Source organism: Crotalus tigris, unplaced genomic scaffold (assembly GCF_016545835.1).
Source record: "Crotalus tigris isolate CLP2741 ecotype Arizona unplaced genomic scaffold, ASM1654583v1 scf7180000017666.27876245, whole genome shotgun sequence".
Lineage (NCBI taxonomy): Eukaryota > Metazoa > Chordata > Lepidosauria > Squamata > Viperidae > Crotalus > Crotalus tigris.
The window spans coordinates 2,071,922-2,090,494 of record NW_024096551.1 but is presented as its reverse complement, the minus strand read 5'-3'; the positions used below and the strand labels follow the sequence as shown (position 1 = coordinate 2,090,494).

At 35.3% G+C, this 18,573-nt stretch overlaps 1 protein-coding gene and 1 long non-coding RNA gene across 8 annotated transcripts in view; one reads left to right on the top strand and one right to left on the bottom strand.

The window, feature by feature from the left end:
* The window catches only part of TOPBP1 (DNA topoisomerase II binding protein 1), a 53,650-nt gene that overhangs the window by 7,030 nt on the left and 28,047 nt on the right, over positions 1-18,573 (bottom strand). For 3 of the 7 annotated variants that reach the window (XM_039336162.1, XM_039336164.1, XM_039336163.1), the window contains exons 17-25: positions 17,494-17,617; positions 14,321-14,464; positions 13,724-13,808; positions 12,224-12,416; positions 11,880-12,103; positions 10,978-11,156; positions 8,860-8,974; positions 8,513-8,676; positions 1,460-1,600 (exon numbers count right to left, since the gene is read on the bottom strand). In XM_039336162.1, the coding sequence (XP_039192096.1) occupies positions 1,460-1,600; positions 8,513-8,676; positions 8,860-8,974; positions 10,978-11,156; positions 11,880-12,103; positions 12,224-12,416; positions 13,724-13,808; positions 14,321-14,464; positions 17,494-17,617 (1,369 nt within the window). The remainder of the gene's footprint in view (positions 1-1,459; positions 1,601-8,512; positions 8,677-8,859; positions 8,975-10,977; positions 11,157-11,879; positions 12,104-12,223; positions 12,417-13,723; positions 13,809-14,320; positions 14,465-17,493; positions 17,618-18,573) is intronic. The other 4 variants (XM_039336165.1, XM_039336168.1, XM_039336166.1 and 1 more) reach the window with 3 other exon arrangements.
* On the top strand, positions 10,940-18,527 carry LOC120304981. Its single transcript, XR_005555885.1, has 3 exons — positions 10,940-11,070; positions 14,350-14,481; positions 18,391-18,527. It is a non-coding gene; the product is annotated as an uncharacterized LOC120304981 (long non-coding RNA).

The window sequence follows — 18,573 nt, the reverse complement described above, 5'->3', positions numbered from 1 at the left end:
AAATATAATTAACTTTGTCCCATTGAATATATTTTTTACCATTTACATTTGAGGCTCAGATAGACAATGCAAATTAATTCTAAGATTAATTAACCTTAGCAATTTTCAAAGACAATTTAAATCAAGAAAGCAACATAGATTAATATTCTTCCCTGTTCCAATTCAAATTGGCAGATACTCTACTTGGAGTGGTTGGAGTCTCAAAAGGTAAAAAATGTTCTACCTGACTCAGAGAAAAGTGCAGAAAAACTTCAGCAATACCTCTACCCACAAATAACAGATCAAAGCCCTTCTACTGCTTCAAAAATAAAATAAAATAAATTGCATCTATAGCCCTTCCTTGCTTCAGTACATGATATGAAAATAAAGTTATCTGAAGATGCACTCAAATTGGTCTCACACAAACATAAAAAGTGTCTCTCAACTGAAAATTATGAACTAAATCGTCCAAATCATGGCTTGCAAACTCTGGGGTAAGCCCAAAAATGCTTATAACTCACATCTTCTCTTCTTCATTCTGTATTTCACTGATTATAGTTTTACCAAGGTAACAAAGCTCTTAAGAAACTTAGTAACTTCACCTGACAATGAAATGCTAACAAAAGCTCCTGATTCAGATACTTCAGATTGGTCTGAGGAATAGGAAATATTACACAAAAGAAACTGTACAAACAGAATGATAGGAAACCATAGAATTCCAATCAATGTCAAAAATCATGTTTCATAAATCTCTCATTTGGCCATTTATTTACCCACTGTAAAACAAAGTATTTTGAAACACACTATATTTGTGTTTTACACTATAGTGACTAAGGTATCTATCCTTGATGGCCTCTGAGCTTGGTTGCTTTCTTGCAGGTGTTTCATTACCAAACTAGGTAACATCTTTAGTGTTTTTGATAATTTGGGTAATAAAACATTTTCAAGAAAACAACGAAGCTCAGAGATCACAAGGACCCCTCATTTCAACCCTGAGCTACAACTTTTGTCCTTTATTCATACTAGAGCAGTGATTCTCAACTTGTGGGTCGGGACCCCATTTGGGGTCGAACGACCATTTCACGGGGGTCGCCAAACAAGGCTGTCCGCCATTTTCCCCCCTTTTCTTTGGCCACGCCCCTGGCACCTGGTGATGTATAAATGGTTGGGGGTCACCACAACATGGGGAACTGTATTATGGGGTCGCGGCATTAGAAAGGTTGAGAACCACTGTACTAGAGTAACTGTATAAATACTATAAATTGTTATTTGGGGGTGGAGGTTGTGCCTTTGAGTCAATGTTAATCCTTGGTGACTATCTGGACTAGTTCCTGCAGTTTTCTTGGCAGCATTTTCATAAATTCATGCACTATGCATTAATGAAAAAGTATTTTGAGTAAATTAAGTTGGATTAATCTTTGTTAGATGAAATATACTTCTGTCTACAAGATACAACTCATGATGTTTATTGTGTAAATACCTCAGCAGAGCTGTTTTCCTCTCTCCGTCGTTGTATTGTCTTTCTCCATCTCATTGCTGCAACTGCTAACTTCTTCTGAACTATATTGATTCCAGTCAGTACACTAAGTATAGAGTTGCTTCCCCACTCATAATCTTCTTCCTATAATGATATTTAGTTCTGTCAAGTTTAAAGGAAATTTCAAACAAAATCTTAAGGACAGTAGAAATTTATAAAACCCTATCTATTAAAAAAAGTTTTTTCAGTATTCATGAGTTAGACAAATCCAGTATGATTTTAGCTTTCTTTCTTGGAAAAGGAACTCTTTTCCTGCTTCATACTTCAAACAAACTTCAATAAGACTTCAAACTTTCAAAAACAGAATTTCAGAAAGCTATTGTTCAAAAATGAAAATATCTCTGCCCAGGAGATATTGGAAAAAATGTCTAGAGCAATTCTAATTCAGATTTATACTTATTGGACCTCTCTTCAGATTACTAGCGTCTCATATTCATAATCTAGATACAGAATTTTTTATGCAACCACACTCACTTATTATTTCTAACTTTAAACCTCCCACTGAAATTTTGATCTGTTTGTTCAAGACTATTGTATCTAATAAAAATGAAAGGTAATACTTTTTAATTTAGCATCTTTCCTTAAATCTAGAGAAAGAAAATGGAATTACATGTAGGCCATTTTTTTCAATTGCTTTCTCCCCCCCCCCCAAAATCACTTGCTATTCTTATGCACCCCCTCCAGAATAATACAGCATGATAGAATGCTGCATATCAGCAGTGGGATTCTGAACAGGATGCTGGTCAAGGCATTGATGTTACATCCCAGCAGAAGTAAAGGATGTATTTCACAGGTCCCAATATGTTCAATATTACTCTCTAGTTTAATAAAGATAGCAGCCCAAGGCATTTCAGTCTTTCGGCAATTGCAGTTAATTCTTTGCTGTTCTGCTTATGGGCTGAAATCATGCAAAGTAAAAAGGAGAATCCCAAAGATGCTTTTTCAAAAGGCAACTGGACTTTGTTTTTCCTTGAAGTCATTGAGGCCACTTGAAGGTTTATCTATGCCTTCAGGGTCACCTGAAGACTGCAAATGGGTGTGGAATCTTCTTGGAACTACAGAATGGACTGTGTTGTAATCAGGAGATAGATAATGTTGTATCCCTCCTCCTCAGTGGGGAGAGGGCTGTTCAGTCTTCATGTAGATGGCTCCTTTGACCCCTCTTTCAAACCAGCGGTCCTCTCTATCCAGACTATATTGTGTTTCAACCACCACAAAAGACATAAATACTTTAAACCTCAAAATATTCTAAGGTAGAAGCTTGTCTACCGCAAGGATAAAACACCCAGCAATGTGCTGTATGTAGTACAATGGAGTGAGACATGTACATATCTGTACATTGGAGAAACAAAACAACCACTTCACAAATGCACCGCACAACATAAGAGAACAAACCCATCAGGACAACATTCAATTGTCCATTTGCATTTGAAAGACAAAGATCATTCTTTTGAAGACAGCAAAGTCCACATTCTGGATAGAGAGGACCACTGGTTTGAAAGAGGAGTCAAAGAGGCCATCTGTATTAATACTGAACAGCCCTCTCCTCACTGAGGAGGAGAGATACAACATTATCTATCTCCTGATTACAACAGTCCATTCAGCAGTTCCAAGAAGATTCCACACCCATTTGAGCTATTCAGAAGACTCAGAAGGCACAGATAAACCTGCAAGTGGTCTCAACAACTCTCAAAAAGAGTGCTAATACCCAGATAACTGCAAGGAATATAAATCCTTCCATCCTCTACCATTCAGTCAGAACTGAAGAAGCTTCTTGGATGAGAAGCAAAACAACTTCAAGGAAAAACAAAGTTCAGTTGCCTTTTGACTTAATAATAGTTTTATTAATTTATCAAAATATAAAATTCAAAGAAAAATTCAAAAAAGTAATAGAAAATTAGTAGAATGGGGAGAGAAGAGGAAAAAAATGGTGTAAAGAGAGGAAAGAAAAGAAAAAGGCACCAAATTCTGACTCTCTTTAGCACAGTAGAAGATAACATTACAACTGCTAATTTTTATTTTTAAACAACAGTATGTACAAGCTATTTACTATAGCCTATTAAATTAGCAAAAACAAAAACAAAATTTCATTTTTTTTATTGCAAGCACAAAATCTGGAAACAATTTCAAAATAAAAACAAGATTAGATAATATTCTCTTCTTTGAAGAAAAGAATCAATTTGACCATCTCTGCTTCTCTTTGCTGTGGGGAATAATACATACTTTTGTTTTTTTTATTGAAAAGTTTTATACAAGTTTTAAACAATATCCTCCCCTAAAATAACCCCCTCCCTCCCCCCCACTTCCCAGAGCTGGTTATAGGGTTACAAATAATAAACAAACTCTAAATAAACTTATCCAACTATATAAATAATAAAATTGATAATATACTTTAACTCAAATACAAAAAGGGGAAAAGAAAAAAAATTAACAATGTAAGCATTTCCAAATTAAAAACTATAAATAATTCATAATCTGCATAATGCATTTTAAACCCATATCATAACCCATATTTACTCTACATATAATTTATCCATCTTCACCTCGCTGAGGTGTATATTTCTTTTAAACAACCATTCGTCCATAATAAACACAAAATTTTCCCTCCAATATAACCTAACCAACAAACTTACGTTCGATAAAATTGGCTCTTTGCTTTTTACCCCTAAGAAAGTCTATTAATACCCTCCTACTTAAGTTTCAGCAAACCATTCATCTTCTAAAATTCTCACCAACAGAGATCATTAAAATTTTGAATTCTTTTACACATTTACCCATAATATCATAATTATTTTTCACTTTAAATTAAGAATTTATAATATATATACTCCCAAATATTTAAACTTTTCCACTAAATCAACATCTTCTATTATTCTTTTACTTTACATCTACATACTACACAAATCATTCACTGTTCCTTTAAAACATACTAAATACAAATCATTCACTTTTCCTTTAAAACATCTTTTATCTTAAAAAACTACTATAAAAGTTCATCATTTCCTTTTCTTTATTCCAACATCCATCTTTTGCAGTTCTTTTAATTTACGTCTATAGCCTGCACGAGTCATTCTCAATTCCTTTAAAAAATCTTCTGTCTCAAGAGACTACTGCAAAGATTCAGCCTGTTTGTCTCCCACATCCAATAGCATAGCACTTTCAACCAGCTGCTCTTCCAACTTTTCTTCTATTATCTCAGGTCATAAAGATAATGGAGAACCCACCTTCAAAACCGAAATGTAAAAATCTTTCGCCTTTGACATTGTATTAAGTCTATAATATATCCCTGCATAATTCAGGACTATTCCAACCGGTATATCCCATCTGAATTGAACCTGGCATTTTTTGAGCTCATCAACCAAAAAAGCAAAATCCTTTCTTTTTCTAAGAATTTTTGAAGGTATTTCTTTTAAAATTATAACATCTTGAGCTGCAATTTGAAATCTCTGCTTATAAAAAGCCTGTAAAATTTAATTATGAAGTGATCTCCTAGAAAAATAGATAACCACGTCTCGTGGCAAATTCCTTTGTCTCGCAACCCTAGAATTAACCCTAAAAACTTTTTCCGTCTCTCTCAATATTTCTTCAGGCTCAGCCCCCCAAATAAGAGCTATATCTTTTACCACCACTTATCTCAAATCCTCTTGAATATTTTCCTTCATTCCCCTTATTCTTAAAGCAAATTCCATGTTTTTGTATTGTAACATAGTAACTTTATCCTGTATTATTTCCACGTTGTTTTCGACTTTGTCAATTCGATCTTCCAGTTTTTCAAAATTTTCCACATCATCAATACGCTCATCCAGAAGATCTATGTGACCAACTAACTTTTGAAATGCAAATGCTAAGTCCTCTCTCAGTTTCATGAATTTATTTTCAATAAAAACCTCCATCTCTTCTTTAATCTGTCGTGCCTTTTTTTCCAAGGCATCCTGTAAATCTTTAAGTATACATGCTGGAGACAATAGAGAAGGTGGTGGAAACTTAGACTTAATAATACATATTTTTGTTGACTCATTAATCTTTATCATAATTCATATTAAAGGGATTCTCTATACTACTTCAATTTTTTTAACCCTAAAGAGAGAAAACACTTTTTCTAGTTTGGATATTTTACTAAGTTTAAGCAATACAGATAGTCATCAAGTTATGAATGTAATGGAGCCTGTCTACTTCATTTGTAACTAAAGGATTTGTAAGAGTGAACCCTTGTACCTTGAACGTGATTCACCCCCAGCTTTTACCCACACATTTGCTAATTTAATGCGTGGGCAAATGCATGGCTCATTAAGTGAACATGAGGTATCTCAGGTTGGGGAAGACCATGGGGGGGGGGCTAGTGATGGAACAGGCCACCTGCTTCAGACCACCCAAGCTCCCCCCACTGAGATACATCATGTTCTCTCCCCTACGGTCACCACAATTGCTTCCTTGCCTAATTGCCGCACAGGTCACTTACCTTGTAAAGATCTGTCTCCTCTCCAGCCTCTCTTTCTCTATTCCTAGCAAAAGCAGAGGGAGGCCTCGAGGCCCAGAACGGCCTCCAAAAGCATGCGGCCACCGCCCACAGCCTCCCTTCTGGGCCTTAGAGGCCTGGAGGAGGCCTTTGAAGCCCAGGACAGACCTCTGGAGGCCCATAGAAGCATCCCCTGGCTTCCTTTCTGGGAAACATCCTGGAAAAGGCATCCGACATCCGGATCGGGCATCTGGAGGCACAGAAGCAGCCTCCCACCTCCTTTCCAAGGAGCAGCAGCCTAGAAAAGGTCTCCAAAACCTGGGTCTGGCTTCCAGAGGCCAGCGGAAGCATTTCCCGGCTTCCATTCCGTTCTCTGCTGCAGAGAACAGAAGCCTAAATTACCATGAGATCATACAAGATCAGTAGTGTGAGATCTCAGGCTACTGTTCTTGCGTGATCTTACGTTAATTTAGGCCTCCATTCTCTGTGAATGACCAAAGGCCTGGAGTAGCCAAGAAAGCACAGGATCTTTCAATCTTCGCAAGATGAGTATCCACAGGTCTAATGCCTAGGGAGACCTGAGTGAAGGAATAGCCAGGGTGAATGTTGCAGTGCCACTACGGTCGTTAGTAAGGGTGAACAACTGCCGTGGTGTGGCAACATTCATAATTTTGGGACATTTTTGTAAACATTATGGGGCGCTTGTCACGTAACTTCAAACATTCGCTAAGGAAACGTTTGTAACTCAGGGATTACCTGTACTCAAGCATTATATATAAAGGAGGGGGGGAACCTAAAATTACATTAGAACTTTCTCAACATTACATAAAAAGACAGAAGACATGCATTTACAAACTAATTTTACACATACAAAGCTACCTTAAAGCTTCTTTCAATATATATATCAAACTTATAAAAATCTATCCTAATTAATTAAATCATTAAATTTAACTCACTCCCTCTAGCTTGTCTTCATAGAATGAAATCTTTTTTTTCTTAAGGGTATTTATCAAGTCTCAACATTATTTATATCCATGAAAAATTGTCCCAAGATTGTTCTGTTAGATACTGTAGATTAACCTGGAGCAAATCCTTGTAGAATGAAGTTTCCTTCTCTGATGTTTATCATATCTGTTTTTCTCAAGTAGTTCTCGACCTTGTTGGTATCCATGAGGAAAAAAATTCCAAACTTGACCTCTTAGGGGTTGTGAGTTTACTTGACATTCTTGTTTCAGCTGCACTGAGAGGACTATGTTCAAACCATCATCATAATGAAAATTGGTGTCAGCTTTACATTCCAAAGGTAAGAGTTAGGTTATTTGAGTTATCCAGCATTATCAACCCATTTATCAAAGTGGGTTGATAATTTTATAAAGTGGGTTGATAATGTTCTTTTTTAAATGTCTTCTATATAATTATAATCTTTGGACCCCAGTGATTTATGGTATAAATGTTTTCTGTATTTTCAAAGATTTCCTTAATGACAGACTCCAGCACAGAGTTAAACATCTTCATAGCTCCCTCTAGTGGTCAAAAATGTTCTTTATTTTTTCCCTTTTTCTAGCCAGAGTTCATGAAAATCGGAAAATTTCAGCCACAACACAAGGCTGCAGATTATTTTAAAAATAGTAAATTAAGACTACAACTTTTATTCTTATATTTCAAAAGAAAAAAATACTCCATGTTTCCTTATTTTACCTGCCTTCAGGAACCCTCTTCCTTGTTGTTTAACAATAAAGGACTCTCAAAGATGGCGTATAGCTTCAAAAAGGAATGATAAATTGTAACTAAAGAGACCTTCTTTTAGCTAATAGAGATAACAGTCTCATAAATTGATTAAGAAATGAAGGGAACAGCTTACTGTCCATTCGAAAAGTAAATTCCAAAACGGCTATTTTATCAAACAATGATGTGATTTCAGCACCACCCACCACCCAGTTTCAGCTCACCAGCTATTTTGAAGCAAAGTTTCTAAAACTGCTTGCAGACTATTGCTGTTATTGGAGGACCTTGAGGGATGATTCTGGGACTCTCCCTAATCCAGGAAGGTCAAATAAATAAAAGGAAGCCTGTTCCTTCTGTTGTTAAGTTGGAAAAAAAATGACAGTTCAGAGAGAATTCTCTGGCCATGTTCTCATGGGACAACCATGATCTGGATGACTGAGAATATCCATAGACAAGTAGATAGGAGAAATATTTTTAATTAGGAGATATTAGTTGAAGAATGGCTAAGTAAAGTGCGTACTAAGGAAGGTAAGGAAAATAACTGAAAGAACATACTGGAAAAAGCCTACTTATCAATGACTTTGAATTCTGTGATTTCTTGCCTTTTTAGACAGTAAGGGAGATTGGTTTGTACTGTTGTCTTCAAAAGTCAAACAGTTAATATTTTGGTGGGAATATCTATATATATGTATACACTGGTCGGATTCAAAGAAATATTTGTTCACCATGAAATACAGATTGGGACATTATGTTCTAGAGTGTAAATTACATTAAAATGTTAATGAATTTTAAATGTTCTTAATAATGTTGAATACCTTTACAAAGCTGCTTGCTGCTCGACATGCTTCCAAATAAGAACGATGAAGCACCCATTTTCCTGCTGCCATTGATGCCAAGAATTTTTCATTGCGAAGAGGCTGTCCCACAATTGTATGTGTGCAGCTCGAATCAAAGCATTGCTTCTCCAACACCACTCCCCCTAAAGAATATATGTTTATACTGTTATTTTAAAACAGAATGCCTTCTGAAGGAAAAGCAAATTTAGGAATTTAAGAATTATTCAATAAAGCAGTTCAAAAGAAACATGGTTCAATATGTCTCTATGAGGAATGCAGCAACAAAATCTAGATACAACATTCCAAAAGTTCTATACATCACCTACCTAGTTCTTCAATTAGCTGGTAATAATCAATTCTTTCCTGTGGATTAAGAGAAGAAAGCTGAAATCTGTGCATTTTTGTTGGTTCTTCATAGTCCCTTTGGTCAATTTTAGTGACCTGAATATGAAATAAAAGAAAAATAATTAAAGGATGAATAGGATGCTTTCTCATCAACAATATCCTTCCTACACAAAAAAAATCTTGCATATATTTAGCAAGCCATCTAACATAAATTTAGAGTAAATTATCTAACTTAAACCATCATGACTACAGTTCTAGTCATTTAAGAAGCAGGTTATCTTATTCCATTTTTCACACATTTCAGTGCTACTACATTGCCATTTATTACTGTAATTACAATTTAGTATTTAATAATGATTGTTATTATTAGTGTTGTTGTTCATTGCACCGTCAGACAGATGTTCATACTGGATTTGGCACTGGTCTACCTATCGAGTCCTTTCCAAGGACGTAAGATAGGCAGATGCGGATGTTTGATGGTGTTATAGATATCGTTGCAGGATGGCAGCTGTTCCGAGTAAAGCCGCCTTTTGCAATTGACTGACAGTGAATTTGTCAATGCCCATGGTGCTCAAGTGGTGCTCCAGTTGTTTTGGGATTGCACCCAGGGCACCTATTACTATTAGCACTACCTTTGTTTGCTTCTGCCATAGTCATTCTACTTCTGTTTGCAGGTCTCTGTATTTTGTGATTTTTCTCAAATTCTTTCTCTTCTCTTCTGCTGTCTTCAGGTATTGCCATGTCTACTAGCCAGACTTTTTTTTATCTTTTTTATTGATAATATGCATTTGCTATTTAGACTTGGTCTTGTGCAGCCAGAATTAGCTGCTTTGTCTTTTCTTCAACTTTCCTGCTCTTAGCCATTGCTAAGTATTGTTAATATCTGTTTTCTCTGTCCCCCCCCCCCCCCGTATTGGCCATGTAATGCTTTGTATTCCCATACTTCCATTCTGTTCTTCATTTGGTCTTTCTTGTAGGCCAGTTTGGTCTCTCCAATAGTCAGTAAGCCTTCCTGGTATACTAACTTCAATGTATCTTCTTCACTGTCCTTCAGATATTCTTCCCATCTAATGTACTTCCATGCCTACACATTTTCCTTGATAAGTAGAATCTGTTAATGATTCAGTGTCATTTTTTGGTCTTTCTAACCAGGACTGTTGTTGTTGTTGTTGTTATTATTATTATTATTATTGCAAAAGAGTATTAAAACACAAGTACACATTAAATCAAACAGTTTTATGGCTCATAAGCCTTGCAAAATAAAAGTTTACAATCTAATCATTTGTTAGATGTCTACGTCCTATTAGACTATTGTTTTTCATACAACAGATTAACAGAATTATATTTTGGAAATTATTTATTTGAATTAGTAAAATCTGTGCATACATTTGAAATCAAGATTATGGCCTGCGCCTATGGAGAAGAGTAGGATTTTTTTTTCTAGGTCATTCTAAAGGCATCCACATAGATATTACCTTTCTCTATATTACTAAAGATGACAAGTTCAATTCCAATCTCTATTTTCTTCATCAGGAAGAATAAAGTCAGAAATAGCCAATTGCAATCAAATATATTAGACTTAGCTATTGTGAATATTTATTAGGAATTTTGATGTTTAACTTAACCTTTGGACTTTGCAGCATTGGCAGGATTTTACTTTCCCCAGGCTTTCAACTAAATTTTAATCAAGGAAAAGGATTTCTGGCAGAGTAAGAAGAGAATTTCAACTAATCAATTTGATTGAAAGGCCTGTCCAACTGTCTTCCAGGTGATTTTCCATAAAGATTTCAGCAAATTGTATCATTGGTCTACATGGAGAATGAGAGAACTAAGTTCATAGCCAGTTCAAATTCTGTGAAGCAATACCCATTATTTTTAATTTACTTCCTGTTTGATTTCGATATTTTCATTACTCTTTAACAAGTAGAAGAAATTACAAGATTGAAAGTAAATGCTGGGAAACAATTGAAATGAACATTTTTTCTGTCTTGTATATCTATTATCTAAAATTTAAGATTATCTTATTCGCAAAATCTAAGATCACGTCAAACTAGAGATAAAATTTCTCAATTTATGTGTTATTCTATGTATCCATTTACCATGATAGAACATACATCTCCTTTTGGCTGGGGAGCGACAGGAGGATTTGCCAATGGAAAAGCAATAGCAGGAGCCAATGGAGTTGGGATCAGGTGATCTTCTTTTATTGGCGTTTCTGGATTTCTAATTAGAAGATTTGCAACCTCAACTGAATCAATTTTCGTTGAATCATTAATCCCTTAAATCAGAAAAATATTAGTGCATGATTTTTCATATTTGATGAAATTGAATAGTTTACTGAGTAAAAGCAAGTAAAAATGGACCAGTCAAACAGGAGCATAAATACTCCTTTCCTATACTCCAAGACAGTTACCTACTTAATTGTAGGTAACTATTTCAACATAAATGGGATTTTCCTCTGAATAAACATGATTAAGGCTACAACCTAAGCTTTATTTACACATGGAATAACAATATATACAATATAAACTCTATTACATATAAGATGAATATCAGGTTAATCCAAACTCATGCCACAAACACATGTTCTAAATTCTATTTCAGTCTCAATACAAATTTCTCAATCCAAACATTTTGCATGAGAAAAGATGTCAAATTCATTAAGACTATAAAAACATAAAAACAACAAAAATTACCTTCCATGCAGAGATTTATTAAAAAGAATAAAGCATTTAAAGTGCTCATTTACAAAATAACAAGAAATAATTCAGGCAACTTTCACTATGTGACTCTTTGCTTTTGTACATAAATTTTAGAAGGTCCACAAGAAGTCAAGCATGAAATGACAGCAATATACCTAATTCAGCCCAGATATCTTCCATGTCACAAATAAAAAATGAAGGCTAAAATGTGCAAAAGTTTTAACTACAGATTCTCATGTGATAATGAAATTGCAACTCAAATGCTGAAATGCCATTCTGCCATTTATGCTGCAACTTACCCATTTCAACAATTTCTGTATCACTTACAGACTTTCTAAGTGAAAGTTCTCCTGGGGTCACTGCAGTAGTTTGAACTTGTTCTGAATACTGTGAAGGACTGTTAGGCCACTGCAAGTTACTGGCAAGCCTTGCTCTCTCCTCTCTTGCCGTAGGGTCATCCCAAATTATCTGTTCATTCTGGGATGGCTCAGTATTGACATCAGTTGCTCCATGACGTGACTGCCTGAAACATGAGGATATGCAGCAAGTGTTAGGAAAAAATGAGGACATAACTTAAGCTGTTCTGAACAGCTTTCCTAAGATTACAGCCTTGAAATCTTAAGACATTCTGGCTAGTAGCTACCTTAAAGCTTCCAAGATTCTACTGCGGCCATTACGAACAGAACGGGGTCCATCTGGAGTTGTTGGAGAATTCTCAAAACCATTCCTAGATAAGGAGTTTCTTTGTCCTTGCAACTTTGCTAATGATGTGGCAGTCATGATTTCTTGGAGTTGCTTCTGAAAGTTTTCCCTCATTTCCAATGTCTGTGTTAAAACTTACATACAAAAGAAGAATCAATAAAGAAACTATTACAATCAATCACTATTACATCTGTGGCTTAATACATAAATAAATAAATAATAACAATAATAATAAGATTTGAAGTGATCTTGGAAGTCATCTAGTCCAACCACCTGCTCAGGCAGGAAACCCTATACCATTTCAGACAACTGGCTATCCAGTCTCTTCTTAAAAACTTCCAGTGTTGGAGCATTCATCACTTCTGGAGACAGGTTGTTCCACTGGTTAATTGTTCTAACTGTCAGGAAATTTCTCCTTAGTTCTAGGTTACTTATCTCCTTGATTAGTTTCCATCCGTTGATTCTTGTCCTGCCTTCAGGTGCCTTGGAAAATAGCTTGACTCCCTCTTCTTTATGGCAGCCCCTGAGATATTGGAATACTGCTATCATGTCCTTCTCTTCATTAAACTAGACATACCCAATTCCAGCAACCATTCCTTATATGCTTTAGCCTCCAGTCCCCTAATCATCTTTGTTGCTCTTCTCTGTACTCTTTCTAGAGTCTCAACATCTTTTTTACATCTTGGTGACCAAAACTGGATACAGTATTCCAAGTGTGGCCTTACCAAGGCATTGTAAAGTGGTATTAATACTTCACGTGATCTTGATTCTATCCCTCTTTTAATGAAGCCTAACACTCTGTTGGCTTTTTTGGCAGCTGCAGAAGGCTGCTTGGTCATATTTAAGTGATTGTCCACTAGGACTCTGAGATCCCTCTCACACTATTATTGAGCAAGGTACCTACTATACCTGTGCATTTGATTTTTCTTGTCTAAATGTAGAACCTTACTTTTTTCACCACTGAATTTCATTTTATTAGATAGCGCGCAATGTTCAAGTCTGTCAAGATCCTTCTGTATCTTAAGCCTATCTTCTGGAACGTTGACTATTCCTGCCAGCTTGGTGTTGTCTGCAAATTTGATGAGTTCTCCATCTATCTCCTCCAAATCATTGATGAAGATGTTGAAGAGCACTGGGGCCAGAACAGAGCCCTGGGCATCCCACTACACACTTCCCTCCATTTAGATGGGTTTCCATTGAGGACCACATACTGAGTATGGCCGGTCAGCCAGCTACGAATCCATCTGGTGGTGATGCTGTCTAACCCACATTTTTCTATCTTATCAAGTAGTAGGTTGTGGTCTACTTTATCATATAATAAAAACTATAACAGACCTCTTTTTATGTCACACTTTTCCCATTCCACATTCTAAAAAATTTAAAAACTCAATGAAAAATTCTAAAATACCTAGTGATGGGGGCCAAATACACAAAAGGTTACCTCCTTTTGGTTCATTGTCCTTTTGTCCAACCTCATTTATTTGATCAACAATAACTTTTTTTGTATCATCATCCAGTGAATTATTCTGAAATAATTGAATAACAAAACAAATTAGTATTAAAAAAACTACATATAAAAAGGCATGGGTAAAACCTCAAATAAAACACAACATGGGCATCACAAATATTGAAATAGAAACAGTTTTTTTATAGAACTACAGCAAAGTGAGTGTGTGTATGCGTGTGTACACATAACTTCTAACTTAAAAACAGATTATAGATTAGTAATATATGTTTACCAGCTCCAAGATTTATTTGCTCAACCCTAGTTAGGATGATAGAGCTTGAACCCAAAATGTTCTGTATGCAAAGCATTGCTGAAGTATAAAATTTTAAACTATTTAAAAATTAAGATTAATTTTAATAATAATATTCTGATTACTTCTGTTATACTATAGCAAGCAACGTTCTTAAAGTTTAATATGGTATTTTAGAACTAATATGAGTGAAAGCAAATCAGAAAACCATTATTGTTATTTATACATATAGATTAATATTAGCAAACTGAATGGAAGAATAGATTGAACAAAAAACATACTTTGTTGCTTTTCCCGTCTTTTCCAACAGTGTCAAGCCTTTGTGAGAACCTGTCATCTTCCACACCACTAATATTCAAACTCATTTTAGGATTATATGTATGAGGATAAAGAGATTCAACTAATCGTTTGTATTCTTGCGCACTCTGGGAAGAAAGTAAAGGTCAGTTAAAAAGAGATTAATGCCACCACTTTCGAAAAATAAATGCATAAACGAATGTTAATATTAATAAATTTTTCTTCTTTCCTGCCTAATAGACAATAAACAAAAGATTACTTTGTTTCCCAATGGAAAGCTCCAGTAAAGATGAATTACTTAGTGACCTAGATAATTACCAATCAAAGCTCATTTCATCAGATGCATGAGATTAGAAAAAGTAAGAGACAGCCCAAAAATGATGAAATGCAAGAAACAATTTATTTCAGTTCCCTATCTCATCTTTCCAATTTTATCTTTTGGAGGAAGGAAAGGAAGCAAAAGTAAAAAAAATATTAAGACCTTAATTGTGCAAAATCATTATCTCCATTATACTATTGCTACTGTTGCTGTCACTGCAGCTGCTGCTGAACAAGGAACACAGAATTCCTTCATTTAAGTACAGAAGATAAACTGTTTCCAATGCAGGTAATTTAAGTCACTATTCTGCAATTCCCAACCCCTTAAACCTCTGTCATGTTTAAGGTCTCAGATTAATCAGTGGCTTCTCACAATTCCCACCATTATGAACCTTGCTTCTTTACCTTTTCTGAAACTCACAGCTATCATAAGATGTCTAGAATAAAAGTAAAACAAGTAACAAAATACTTGGAATTGGGATGGGCAAATTATGGCCTTTTCTTTAAAAGGGACATAAAAATAAGCAGACATATAAAGAAGTCGTACTGTATGGCTCTTTAAAAAAGAGATTTTTTTTTTTCACTTTGGAAGTGACAATATGTGGCTTCTGACCCAATTTTATCTGTGCAAATAATACCCTTCCCTAGCAGTCCACTGATTAGAGAAGAGGAAGGAAAAAAAGATGTGTTTGTGAATTAGAATGAGATCTTAGATCATTTTTGCTTCACTTGCTTCTCTATTAGTAAAGATTCCACTAGACTCCAGTCCCTGAGATAATTTTGCAACAGATTTATTTTTAAAATATTAATTTAAACAAGTGTGTACTACCCTTCAAAACCAAGTTTTTGCACTGTATAATACTCAAAGACAAAACATCCTTTGATTCAGAAATTTCATTTCTCACTTAACAGCATCTATTTTTATCTTTTTAGAACAGTGCTTCATTAGATATATTAGGAGAACAGCAACAAAGCAAAGGTTGTGTGCAAAGTATTTACCTGGAAATCCCCAAACACCGTAACATTTACTATAAATAGCAATTGTACTGAATAATAGAAAAATCTACAGAATTTAAGAGTTATTCTGACAAACAATAGTTGCTTATCAGATGATGGAGCATAAACGTAAAAAATAACAGGGCTCTGTGAAAATCTATATCTTTTTCCTTAAGGAAGTAAGAAAAAGTTACAGCAAATTAAAGAATGTCACATAAATCTTAACTTTCCACCTATACATGATAACATTTTATACACAATGGGGCTAAAATATATATTTCTGCAAGAAGAGAATATAGAGAAACTGTTCAGAGGACCTTTTTCTCCTGAGCCAAATTAATGAAACATTGTATTTTTATATTCATGGTCTACAACTGCAATGCAGCATGTATAAAATATATGCCTAGTTCAGAAATACATGCAAATTACACACAAAATGTCAGCTATCTTATTTTATATTTATAAAGTTTTTTTAAACACTTCTCTGATCTGGCAGAACTTTGCAGATGAAAGTATTTCCAAAACCATCCCTTTCCTGCTTGCAGTCTTTCCTCTGAACCTCAAGTGCATACTCTGCAAACCTTCTATAGTAGAAGGAGACAAATAATAAACTGAGATAAAACCATATCTCTTATCTCTATCCTTTCTGCTAATAAAAACCTCAGTTTAACTTTTCATCAACTTGTTCTCAAGAAACCTTCATAGGTTCCATTGCCTGGACAATTTCTTTTTAGGGAAGTGATGGAAAAAATGGTTGCACTGCAATTCCAGAGGATCTTTCTTCAGGACTGGTCCCAATTGGTGTTAACAGTGAGCAAGAGATCCAGTCCACAACCACTTCTTTGTGATATGCTGGGGGCTTGGTGCTCTCTCTCTCTCTCTCTCTCTCTCTCTCTCTCTCTCTCTCTCTCTCTCTCTCTTTCTCTCTCTCGTCTCCTTTTTAACATCAATCTGAAACTATTGAATGGGTTCATCCAGTATCATGGGATGAGGTATCATTAATATTCTAATTTAAGTCAACTTTACATCTCCATCTATGGTGATCCAAGTGATGCTGCAGCTGCTCTCTTGCAGTGCTCAGAGGCTATGGGCGTCTACATAACTGTGGATTCAAAAGATCTGGGGATCTGGGAGTTTATCATCTTTAGTTCTGGATGGGGTTACACTGGGGGGTTCTCTTAGACTCACAATACCTGCTCGAAGGGCAGTTGGCATTTGTGGCCAGGAGAGTCTTTGCACAACTTCATATTCTGTCCCAGTTGAGCCCATTCCTGCATTGTGAGGCCCTGCATGCAGTCACCCATGCCTTGTTCATCTTTCAGCTGGATTACTGCAACATGCTCTACATGGGGCTACTCTTGAAGAGTATTCAGAAGTTATAACTGGTACAGAATGCAGTGGCACAGAACTTCTAGAGGCCCCTCACCTTGCTGTTATGTCACCTGCACTAGTTGCCAATTTGCTTCCAGGTCCAATTCAAGGTGTTGGTCATTACTTTTAAAGCCCTTTATAGTATGGGTTCAGGTATCTGAACAGCTGTCTCACCCAATGGGATTAGCCATCCCACTCATGCCAAAGGAAGAGGCCAACTGCCGATCTTGTCTGCCAAAGAATTTCAGAATCTAGAAGAGCCTCTGAAAGAAGATCCCCATGCTGCCCATCCTCTTGGCTTAATCTTTAATTTTAACTGTTCTGTAGTACCTTTTTTACCTTTTTATTATATTTAGGCTGCCCAGAGTTGCTGTATCGGTGAGATGGAAAGCATAACATTTAATAATTAATAATAAATAAACGAAATAAACATTTTCTTCACTTTAGCATCAAAAAGAAAGGCTATCCCTACCTCCAAGAGCCAATGCTCTGAAACAATGTATATGCCTCTTTCTTTAGCAGATTTGTATTCCCGGCTGTTATCATTCTGCCTTCCTTGGTAGATGAAATGTGTTACAGTTTCATCAAAACACCACCTAGAATAAATGCACACAATCAATATTTGTTAAATAATTGCTAATTCAGAAGGAGAGAATTAATTTGCACATAGCAGAATTCACCTAGATAAGTGAATATTTCTGTTATAATAAATTGGGCCATTACCTGTTTACATCTATTGAATTTTTTTTAATAATATTCTGATACATATTCTGATGCATATAGTAAAAAAAATCCATACAGTCCTTAACAATTCAAATTGTTATTTCCTGCCGTATATGTTTAAGCAGAGTAGATATTCTCCAAGTCACATATATTAAATATTGTTAGGACAAAAGAAGCATACATTTTTTTTTTGTATGAGAGGCAAAGACAGTTCTGAAAGCCCATAAGACCTGGCTCTGATCCCAGTGTGGTATGGTTTGCTATTTTTATTGTTACTTTAGTCTGGGCTGCCAAACTTTTATTGTTTGTGTATTTTGTAAGCCAACAAGAGAGGAAGATTACAATAAATTTAAATAAATTCTAGATATTTTTTTAGGACTACTGTTCAAGGAGGATCTAATGTAAAATTGAATGTAATTCCATAATATGAAAAAATGTTAGTATTTGATTAGTATACTAATATTAATGTATATTCAGCAATATTATAAAATATTATATAATTCTAATATTTTCATGTTTAATTTTCTGCACTATCATTAAAGATTATGTAAAATGAATTACAATATTATATAGTCCATTTGAACTTCTAGAGCTATTAAAATTTAAATCTATAGTCATTCTAACGACTATATTGCTATTTATTTAGCTTACAGCTGCATGTAGCAATGTTTCAATATCTCAGGGGCTGCCACAAAGAAGAGGGAGTCAAGCTATTCTCCAAAGCCCCTGAAGGCAGGACAAGAAGCAACGGATGGAAACTAATCAAGGAGAGAAGCAACCTAGAACTAAGGAGAAACTTCCTGATAGTTAGAACAATTAACCAGTGGAA